General features: G+C 40.5%; 1 protein-coding gene across 1 annotated transcript; it reads right to left on the minus strand.

The window, feature by feature from the left end:
• Positions 1-1,843: 1,843 nt before the first annotated feature.
• On the minus strand, positions 1,844-4,965 carry LOC107790305 (exocyst complex component EXO70E2-like). Its single transcript, XM_075256695.1, has one exon. It carries the CDS (start codon positions 3,958-3,960, stop codon positions 2,038-2,040), a length of 1,923 nt encoding a protein of 640 aa, XP_075112796.1. The 5' UTR covers positions 3,961-4,965; the 3' UTR covers positions 1,844-2,037.
• Positions 4,966-11,996: the final 7,031 nt, after the last annotated feature.

Raw genomic sequence — 11,996 nt, forward strand, 5'->3', positions numbered from 1 at the left:
TGACGTACATTTCAATAATTTTATTACAATAAATTCCTTGTATTCATTCGGAATCCGCAAAAAATCTGTAAGAGTTTCATCATCTTCGATGTTAAACTCAGAATAATAAGCAAACCCCTGCGGAGTCACTAAATACGGAAATCTACCGGTTATTTTAAGGTTAACCGAACGCCACCTCTCATTCATTTTTTTTACGTAGCAATGACACCAATCTATCGTACTCCATAGTAAGCGGCAATTTAACATGACATTGTGGAGGTGAGCTATACCTCATAGAGTTATTCTCCAACACAACCTCACCCCCTTAATATAGTGCCCCCCCAATATAGTGAAACCCTTATTTTTGCCACTTTAGACATTGTAAAAAAATGATTGATAAGAAGAAGAGAGAAGTATGAACGTAAGTTTGAAGATTGAATGAATTTTCATAAAATTGAAAAGCCTTTAAATAAGGCAAGTCCGAATGTAAAACGCAGTACAATACTACGTTTTATGTATTGAATTATTGTTATGTCAGTTCATTATTGGTGGGCCAAAAACTAGAGTAAAACGCAGTATAATACTGCGAATAGCTTAAAAAAAAAAAAAATTAAAACGCAGTATGGTACTGCATTTTACTTTAACAGAGTAATTTCCGTTAACGTAATTCGCAGTATAGTACTGCGTTTTACTCATTTATGTAACTTTTTTTAAGCAGTATAAAAGTGGTTTTTGTCAAAAAAAAAACATCAAAAGTGTTTTGGACTCCTGTTCTGTTAGGCTTGTCTTCAGAATTTAATACCTAAAATTTATCTTCCATTTTCCAATCTTTATGGCTCGAAGTGACCACAATCATCAGCATTACTAGGTCGATTCCAGAAGAAATGACATCTAACAATTCATTCCGCTAGCAGCTACATCTTAGTTGAAAGGTCAGTGGTCTTTAAAACGTATTACTCCCTCCGTTAGATGAAGTAGTTTAACTCGATACAGAGTTTAAGAAAAAAAAAATACTTTTGAAATTTATAGTCTTAAAAGATTAAGGGTAAAAGGTTTGTGGGGCCATGATATTTGTATAACTATAAAAGCTTCTCATTAAGGGTAAATGGGTAAAATGAGGAGTTTAAAGTTGAATTATTTCCAAATTTAAAAATGTATCATTTGTTTTGGAACAAACTAAAAAGAAAAGTAGTTCATCTACTATGAAACAGAGGGAGTAGTATATTAAAGCAGATGAAAATATCACCTATGTGAGTTTTCCATAGTTGGTTTCAAGCTCGGATAAAAGTGAAGAACAGCGATAGGTTGACGATCAGTGTAAATTCATGGGCACATATCAATTTTAGCCCGTGTCTGAAACTATTTATATCTGATAGCTGCAAAACTATATATATTTTGTATATTTTTTATATATAACATAGAGAAATACATATATATTCGGATATTATTTTGAGAGCGGTTATATGGTAATTTTTCCTAAATTAGAGCGTCTTTCGGAAATAGCCTCTTTACTCCTCGGGGTAGGGGTAAGGTCTGTATAGACATTACCCTCCCCAGATCTCATTAGTGGGATTTTACTGGATCGTTGTTGTTGTAAATTCATCTGTTGAATTTGGGACAAATAGAACCAAATAGTGCGATCCAACTAGGATTGAGGGGTAGTTCACCGATGATACACTAATTCACACTGAATAATAATTAGTAGAATCTTTTTTCATGGTGGACTGTTAAACTAGATAAATATATTGGGACAGAAAGAGTAACAATGCTAATGTCATTCACAAAAACTGGTATGTTAATCTATCATCTACAAGAACACAATATACCAGTACCAAGGGAAGAACTTAATGAATTGGACCACCTATTTTTCTTGAAACCATCAAATTAAAATTTAAAATGCACGCACAAACTATTATACCATAAATTCAAAATACTACTTATATTGAACTCCAGAAGTATAGGCAGCTATACATTACTGTTGATAAATTACAACAAGATATGGAAATGGATGGCTGAATGCATGAAAAAAGAGCATACACTTCAACCATTATTCAACTTTCACCTCCTCCATTGATGATGATTCAGTGACTTTGTTGAGCCTTGAAAAAAATCCAGAAGAAAATTCTCCAACTCATCTTCAGTATACTTGATGTGCTTGTCACTTACAGATTTCTTCACCTGTCCAATAAATGGCCGGTAGGCATGAACAACCTTTAACGCGGTTGAAATTCTCAGTTCTTCTCTAAGCTCAATATCTGGGATAGTCCATCCTGTCTGATTCTTGTACACTTCCTCAAAAGCAATACTGAAATTTCTGCACCTCTCCTTGAGAACAGTCTTTCCCGACTTCTCATAACCGGTAATCAGAGATAAGATAGGACTCCATGTTATTCTCTCGTAGCTTTTTTCGTGCTGCACGTATTTTACAATACGTGTTTTTATCCATTCATCACCAAAACAAGTTCTAATTTTGGAGTTCTTGATTTTCTGAACCATGTAATGGATGTTGTTCATCAGAAATATGTGCTTTAAAGAACCATCTTTATATAAATTGGACCTTTTGTCAAGGTTGGATTCAAGCATGGATGCTACTGACTGCAAGTGAAGAGCCAATGGACATGAGAATTCAGAAGAAACGTCGAGCCTGGCCATAGAATCAACAACACCTTCCAAATTCTGTACCTCTCTGTCCTCGAGAAGGAACCTCAGGGTAGCACAATATTCTGAAAGAAGCATGAAATAATTGATAACGTACTTGGTAAGAGGATGAACACCTCCTCCGTAGAAGGGAGTTGTTGAAGTGTTTGAAGCAATGTGATTCCCCAACTCCAGAAAGATTGCTTTTGCAGAATCTCCAAGATTTTTCAGGAGTTCATGGTATTCTATGTTAATGAAATTACCATGAGTTTCACAAAACAAAGCATCCACGTCTTGACAAAGATCTCTTAGAAGCTCATACATATCAAGTAAACAAAAAAGGCGTTCAGGTCTAAGGGGGCCAATAGCTACAGCTTGGCCGAAATTCAAAAGACACAAAATTGCATCCTTTGAAGCTTCAATGAAACTGGTTGAGCTAACAGATCCAAACTCACCTAGAAGTTGATCAAAGAGGTTTTTCTCACTAGGGAGATAGAATTCAATGACGTTCTTCGTTGCCTGGCGCCACTTCTTGATTCTGCAATTCAAGCAAGCCCAATCCATTCTCAGCACATCTTCAATGCTGGTTTGTTGCATACAGAAAAGCCTTAAGTATTCATGTAATGCATCTTTCCAGAATCTGATAAATACCTGGCAGAATTCCTGATCGTAATGTGAAGCGAACATTACATTTGCAATAGACTTGATCTGAGGAACAACATATGGATGGACCAAAACCATTGTACATTCTTCTGATTCAGCTCCACTACTCTCCCTGCAAGAAGTTCCCACAACCGAATCATTTTCAGTTGAAACCATTGACTCCTCATCCACAACCAACTCTTCACACGAGTGGAATGACACATGATCATGCCCAAAACACAGCTTATTCTGTACAAGAATGTTGATAACTTCTTCCTGCAGTTTTGCCATTGCCATTTGCAACACACTGTGAGCTTGGTTAGCGAGTCTGTTTTGTTTTCCGTTATGGTTTGGCACCATGCTTTCCAAGCTCAGTGTTATAGTTCGAACTTCTTCTACAGCTTGCAGATACTCAAGAAGTTGTGAAGGACCAGCATCCCATATCTTCAAAGAATTCGACTGCAAAGTCAAGATCTTTACCTGAGCTGACTTGAGCCTACCTTCAATCTCTCTGAGACTTGTGGTCTCATCCTCATTTGCTCCAGTCATTGCAGCCAAGTGAATGTCAAGATCGGCTAGACTTCTTCTAACTTCAACGCTCAAGCTCGTACTGGCTTGTAACGCCTTCACAAGGTGATAAGCTGCAGCAATTATATGTTGTTCCCCATCAGGAACTGTGACCACTGATTTATTATCATCCATTTCCAGGCAAAAGTTAGAGCAGGTTGATTAGACTTAAAGGTCTAAAATTTTGATGATCTTTCTCCTGAATCTTGAAACCAACCTCAAGCTCTATTTTTTCTGATGAAATAAGTAATCAAGAAGCCTCTCCACCCCCTTTCTTTCTATATGTTTTCTGATTGGGTCAGAAATTCAGAAACCAAGACTAGTATCAAGAATATACCTCGTAGATTAACCTCAAGTACTCAACAGCCCAAGAACTTCTAATGAAATAGGACAAAATTGGATACTTCTCTTAAACCCTTTTATGGTCACTAACATTAAAAGACTACTAGGTATCAGGGGATGGACATGAAAATATATCAAATTCACTCAGAAACTAAGGCAAACATCCACAAATCACATGATTACAACAACATTTAGACAATCATCAAGACATCAACAGCCAAATACTGTTAAATAAAATGTTGAAACAGTAACATGACAAAACCAAAGTTTAAGTGCTAAACATAAAAATATGGGCAAAGGGATTAAACAGTCTTAGATGAAGAAGCAAGAAAGCATATGAAACCTCAAGCCAAGATTGTTCTTGTTTCTTGGAGCCCTCTCACCAAAGATATTTTGAGTCAGGACAAGAACAAAAAGTAGGGAGGATGAGATGACAAAATATCAAAAATAGAGTTTCTGAAAAGAAAATTACACATTTACGCGTTTTGTTGGAAGAGAACGGTCCAGAGAAAATAAGGACAAAAGGGCACATAGTGGAGTATTAAGGATTGAGATTTAGTGCTGATTTTCCAAGGAGAATGGGATTAAGAGAAAAGTACTAGACCAAGTACTTTCCACTAAAATACAGGAATACTTTAGTTGGTGGTCAAAAATGAAGAAGAAACTTCCTTGGGGTTTAAATAAAACCAGAATTTCTAATTACTACTAGTAACATTTATAATTCTTGGCTGTGCTCTGTCGCACATATGGTGCCTTTGACTATTGACTGGTGGAGTATTGAGAGACATGAAGCATAATCCACCCACCGAACCGCGACCAATTAACGTTGGCGTGTTAATGTTGTACCAACAAGACTGACGTAGGTGCCTACGTGTACATTTTGCTCTCGCTTTTGTCAGCACTTGCCACGTTGGATAAAAAAGTAATTCCTTCGTTCCAGTTTTAGGTGAACCTATTTTCTTTTTGGTTCGTTCCAAAAAGAATTATCTCTTTTTGAATTTGAAAATAATTTTAGCTTAAACTTCTCATTCTATCCTTAATTAATAAAAAGTCTTTATAACCACACAAATATTCTGGATCCTTTCTTGTATTTACGACCACAAATTTCGAAACTCCTTATTTTTTTTTAAACTCTATGTCCAGTAAAACAAATTCACGTAAATTGGAACGGGGAATAGTAGTATATAAAATTTAGAGCAAAAGCTATTGGCTTTTACTGAAAAAGAAAAAAGAAAATAACATGTTTGGACTCGTTTGTTTGATTATATTAGCGATTGTTTAGTTCACCGTATAAACAAAAATAACTCTAACTTAAAATTTTGTATATGTTATAATCCGATACCATTTTTGGTTGTGTTTGACCCAAAAAGTCTTAAACCTTTTTGTTAAACTAATTAAGTGAATAATGATAGGTAAATTCTAGTTAAATATAATAAGTTCTAGATACGAGATTATAATTTGGGAGAGACCGTTTATCAAATGTTATACCCGTATATTCATTCATTAAATGCACGCTTTAGGGAGTAAATGAAAAATGAATAATGAGCAATAAATATGAGAAATGGCAATAAATGTAAATAGGAAGAACAAGTCACCCAAATATCAAATGATGTGGAAGATTCTTCCTTCTAACAAAGAAATGTGGCAGTCACCAAGAATATGAGTAATGCTTTCTTGGATCATGTGAGTGTAAAAGAAGAAGAATCGACGAAATCAATCACTATGGAAAGGTAAACTTTGTATTTTTTCTCTATGGTCAACTTCTTACAATAGTTTTTCTTAGATTCAATCTCACGTGCCCTTTTTCTGCTCTCTCTCTCTCTCTCTCTCTCTCTCTCTCTTTCTATTTATATAGGATATTCTCTAAAAATCCTAAAAAGTACAACAAAGAGAATATCCAAGAGAATATTCCCGTCACTAGTTCCAAGATGACACTGCCTTTATTCATATCCTTCACTATTCGACCTCGACCTCGACCTCTACGGCTCGCTCTGCGACTGCTCGTTATTGGGCTTTGGTCGACCTTGTCCTATCTTCCCAACTCGGGACACAGTCTTTTCACCTTACGATCTTTCCACGCCCAACTTACTCAGCAAGATTTTGACCCATACAGTTAGTCCCTCCGCTTGTTGGGGTCGCCTTCTGGTCGACCCCAGTGAGCGGACTTTTTCAGTTGGCGATTTGTGAGGAAATTTTTGGCGTGGAGATCGAGTTGAGGTGCTCGTTGCCAAAGCCATGACGTGTTGTTTTGAGATTCGTGTGTCATGGGGTTGGTACAGGGTGATATCACAACGCATGCATTATCATTGTGCATCTTCCTGATGCGTTGCCTCGTTCTTCGAGTCCATGTTGTTTCGATTCTAGGGCCACTGGTGGTTACTCTCGATTCGAGCACCCCTGAGGTTTATAAATAAAAAGGGGGGATTTCTCAAAGAAACTTTTGCACTCTTTCTAGTTTCTTCAGCCCTGCATTTGCTTCCTTTTCTCCTTATTGTGTTCTTGCTTCCTGTAACTGCTGCCATTGCCACCCTTTCTTCTTTTTTTGTCTCTTTATATATGAATCATAGGAAAATGGCTACCGCAACCCCAACACTGAGATAGTTTCCGACCCTACTCTGTTATCGGTAGCCATGCCTTCCGGTGGCGGAGAATTAACGGTGGTAGAGGATGAAAGCTTTCCCACTATGGAGGAGATTATTCCTCGTAACCCTGCTTCCCGGTCTGACTTGTCTAAGGAACCCGCTCTTGAACCGGAGTTTGCGAAATTGGAGATGGAAACGAAGTACTTTGCCGCCCTTAGGGCCAAGTACGACATTCCAACCCACGTTGACCTTGTTTCGGCTGGTAACGACGTGATTCAAGTTCACGTGCCTAGGTATTGTGCGTTTTACGCCTACCCATTCCATATAGGCTATTATTTTCCTCTTCCTCTGTTGGTGGAGGAGTTCTTCCATTACTACCGTGTTTGCCCGACACAGATCTCTCTCCATCTTTACAACATTTTCTTATGTTGGCGAAGTTTGCGGAGCTGGCCAACTGCGAAGTCTCTATTCGTCATGTTCTGCATTTTTTCGGGTTGAGCTTCCATAAAGGCACGATGATTCACCTCTGCTACCGTGGAACCAAGGGTTGGTGGTGGGGATGGACGACAGGACGAACCGCCAGTTCTAGGCCTATTACTTTTTTATTAAGACCGAGCACGTGGTGGCGAACCCCAGCGACTTTCCTGAGCAATGGAATTTTGCTTGTAAGTATTGTTATTTGGAGTACGTTCTTTTCTTCTCTTCGTGATACGTGACTAGTAACATTATTTTTTTCTTTTGCAACTGAGAGACGTCCCTCATCTTTTATCGTTAATATCAGTGATTGGGTGGCCCGCGTTCTGCCTCACATCGTAGGTATCCGTGACTGGGCGTCATTTAACAAGAGATTCGGGCTCAAGCCCTCGACCAGTAAGTCGGGTTTTGCCTTTATAACTATTTCACTTTCGCTGTGGTGCATGTCTTTTTGTTGTTTACGATTTTCCTTTGATGCTAGGTCGAAAAACTTCTAAAAATGTGAAGGCTCCCGTCCCTGCGTTTTGTCAGGCGGTCGCTTCGATGAGGAGGCAGTTCGTGTTGGCCGAGTCTGTGCAAAATACTTCTTCCCAGACTCTGGTATTAAGGAAGCCCGGTCTTCGGATGGTCACCCCGTCAATGGAGATCCCAGCCTGCCCGGTGGTTCATTTAGTGGATGAATCTTCCACTGGGGAGGAGGAAGCGACACCATTGAAGAGGTAACGAGTGGAGGCCGTGGTTACACCCGAACGGGCCATGACCGTAGATATGGAGGCGACGTGCACTTCCTCTACGGAGACTGCACCCCCACCTGAGATTGTCGAGGAAGCTAGGTCGTTGGAGACAACGAGGGCATATGCGGAAATGGTAACACCAAGGGCGGCCGAGGTTGGCTCATCATCTATTGGTGTTAGAGGAAAAACGATCGTCATGAAGGATGACAGGTCTGGTTCTAATATCGACCTTGAGGAGGTGCGGACTTTTGAGGAGAGATTCACTTAAGTAGAGGTGAGGACCGAGGGGTCCACTCAAAATATTATTATCCTTGTAGATTTTAACTTGTTAGTCAACTCGGAGAGCGTGTTCCAGCTTTGGCCCCTTTGTATGCAGATCCTGAGAACAGGACCTTGCAGACGGTGAAGGATGAGGACTTGTCATTAGGCATTTCTAGGATGGCCCTGCGAGTAAGTTCTTTTTTATTTTCTTGATTTCTTTCTTTTACGTTATTTGTCTTTGTTGACCTTTCTTCGCCTATTTATCAGACCCTCATATTGGAGATTGAGAGTGCTCGTCGGCAGGAGAAGAAGACGAGAGTCTATAAGAAGATGGAGTCGAAGTACAGAGAGTACCGTACCAAACACAAAGCCTTGATCTGTATGCTTGGTGAGGACGCTATGTTTCTAACCCTTTATGACGATCTGAGGCAGAAGAATAAGGAGTAGAAAAAGAATGACGACGAGTTGAAGGATAAGGACGACGAGACCATGAGGATTATTGGCAGCTTTAGTGAGTTCGAGGAAATGTTGAGGGCCAAGAACGATGAGCTCGAGGTGAGTAAGGGCGTCATGGCCGAGTGCGTCGATCTCCAAGCTTAGGTGACGTCTTTACGGGCCGAGCTTGATCAGCGTGAAACTGTAGTTAACGGCTAACGGACAAGTTGGCTGCCAAAGGTACGAAATTGGAGCGAGTTGAGAGAGCTGGATCGGCTGTTGTGGCAGAGGCGGACACCTTTTGCATCTCTAGGTTAGAGCGTCTTAGTGAGGCAAAGACCTTTTGCTCTCAAAGAGGTGAGGCCCGAAGAGCAAATTGGCAGACTAGAAGGAGACGTTCAAGATTTGAACGAGCAGGTAACTATCCTTTAGGCCGAGAAAGCGCAGCAGGAGGCCCAACCGTCTACCTCTCATGCTTCCACTTACCCCGATGTCCCAAAAGACTTGTACGAGAAGTGGGTCCATGTTGGGGCTCATTTTGACATATTTAGAGGTTTGACAACGGTTGGGAAAGCCTCTAAGGTGGAGTTTAAGAATGCTCGTGTTAAGGCACGTGCAGCTCGTGCCTCTTACGGCTATGACCCTGGCACGCCCGGAATGGATGATAACAAGGAAGATGTGGACGAGATTGAGCCAGATGCTTGGTATGAAGACGAGTACTTGGATGACGAGGGTGGAGATGGTGCTGTTGGACCGAGCGGCGAAGGTGGCGATGTAGATGATGCAGTGTGATGATGCAATGCAGTTTTCTTGTACTTAATTTTTTATGCTCTTTTTCTTCTTCTTTTTTTTTCTGGGGGGGGGGGTCTTTTTGGCCCTTTATAAGATACTCTATTTTGGAATGGAATGACATGTTTTTTTGTTGTATGTTTTGCCTTTTTTGTTTTTCTCCTTTGTAAGAGTTCTTAACTTAGTTGACGTGACCGAGGCCATATGTTGATTAATTCGAGCGAGGTCGAACGCTGGTTGATTCGAACAAGGTCGAATGTTAATAAATTTCGAATGAAGTTAGATGTTAATGAATTCGAACAGAGTCGAATGTGAGTTGATTCGAGCGGAGTCGAATGTGAGTCGATTCGAATGAGGTCGAATGTTTGACCATTTAAGTTATTCGAATGAGGTCGAATGTAGATAAATTCGAGCTAGGTCGAATGTGAGTCGATTCGAACGAGGTCGAATGTCTGAATCTTTAAATGATTCGAACGAGGTCGAATGTAAATAAATTCGAGCGAGGTCAAATGTAAATAAATTCGAGCGAGGTCGAATGTGAGTCAATTCGAATGAGGTCGAATGCCTGACTCTTTAAATGATTCGAACGAGGTCTAATGTAAATAAATTCGAGCGAGGTCGAATGTTTGACTTGGCGTAATATATGAACTTGGTGGATATAAATTCATGCATGCATATTTCTCTTTGTTTATACATATCCATTGGAGAAGTTTACATACATTGGAGAAGTTTACATACGTTGAAGTTTGCATGTTTTTTCGAAGTCCCAGTCCATCTAGTCCCTTCACTGGTCGACCTGGAAAAGTAGTTGATAGGTCGAGCAATGAACTCATACTAAAAAACTCTGAGACGCTCTCTTCATCGCATCGGTAAAAACATCCACGAGAAAACCCAATCGGGATAAAACTCAGGTTAGGGAAAAAAGTACAATTCATGAGACGTCTATTCTTAGAAGTTGAAGTATTTGAGGTGGGCGATGTTCCAATTGTTTGGTAGTGGTTTTCCTTTCATTGTTTATAGTTGGAATGACCAATTGCTTGCCGCCGCCGTGATTTTATATGGGTCATCCCAATTGGTTCCCAATTTGCCTTCTCGTGATTTTTGCTTGTTTGTGTTTTGGATTTGAGTACATAATCCCCGACTTTGAGTGGGCTCATTTTTTTTTTTGTAGTACCGCTCTGCTTGTTGTTTTTGAGTTATCATTCTTATGTAGGCCATGTCTTTTAGCTCTTCGGCTTCATCGAGGTCTTGACTTCTGTTCTTGTCGTTGCTTTGCCCGCTTTTATTTGAATATCTCAAGTTGGGCTCCTCGACTGGTATCATTGCATCAGTTCCATATACTAGTGAGTATGGCATTTCCCCTGTGTTTGTCTTTGGCGAGGTGCATTATGCCCACAATACTTCTGGTAGTACTTCCGGCCACAGTCCATTGTTGTTTTTGAGTTTCTTTTTCATGATATTCAATATTGTTTTGTTGGAGGATTCTGCCTGACCATTTTGCCTGCGGGTGATATGGAATATAGAGTATTTTCTTGATGTGCCATTTTTCGAAGAACTCGACAGTCTTTTTTCCAGTGAACTAGGGCCCGTTGTCACAACTAATTTCTTTGGGGATGCCGAAGCGGCATATGATGTTTCTCCATATGAATGTGATTACTTCTTGTTCGCGTATAAGGTGTTCGCCCGCTTGGTGAATCATGGGGGCGTATCTTTCGCATTGCTCGCACCTTTTGACGAAATCGACGACTTCCTTCTTCATCGTAGGCCAGTAATAGCCCGCCCGTGTGAGGCATCTGACAAGAGCTAGGTTGCTTATGTGGGCTCCGCAGTGACCCTCGAGGACGCGTCGTGTTTGATTTAGCCCTAACCACTTTGCTAGGGGCCACCAAATGTTCTTTTGTACAAGTCGGTATTGATAATGCTACACATGGTCGCCTACATTTTAAGCTTCTTGGCTTCTTTTTTATTGGGTGGGAGCACTCTTTCCTGCAAGTATGATATAATACGATTGCGCCAGTCCTAAGTCAGGTTTATAGAGCGTTTCTCGATTTGGTATAGCGATGAATGGAGGAAAGTAACTATGTCCCCCTCTCTGGTTATGCTTTTGGTGGTCACTGCCAATTTGGCAAGGCCATCTTCTTCTATGTTCTGCGCTAAAGGCATTTGATCGAGCTGGCATTCATCAAACTCGGGTAACAGTTTGCAAATCTCGGTCTGATATTTCTGTAACTGTTTCTCCTTAATTTGGAAAGTCCTTGTGACTTGATTGACCACGAGTTGCGAGTCACATCGAAGGATGACTCGCTGTGCTCCGTATTTGAGTGCTAGTTTCAATCATGTAAGCACAACCTCATACTCGGCCTTGTTGTTAGTCATATCAGGGCATCGTATGGATTGGTGAACCACTTCGCCTAATAGGACCTCGAGCAAGAGTCCCAATCCAGATGTGTTAGAAGCACCATCGGTGTACAGGACCCACAGGTCGCGTACTTCGGTAGAAGTAATGGCGGCTTCCTTCTCGACTTCGGACATTATCTTCGCACTGAAGTCGGCG

Source organism: Nicotiana tabacum, chromosome 6 (assembly GCF_000715075.1).
Source record: "Nicotiana tabacum cultivar K326 chromosome 6, ASM71507v2, whole genome shotgun sequence".
Lineage (NCBI taxonomy): Eukaryota > Viridiplantae > Streptophyta > Magnoliopsida > Solanales > Solanaceae > Nicotiana > Nicotiana tabacum.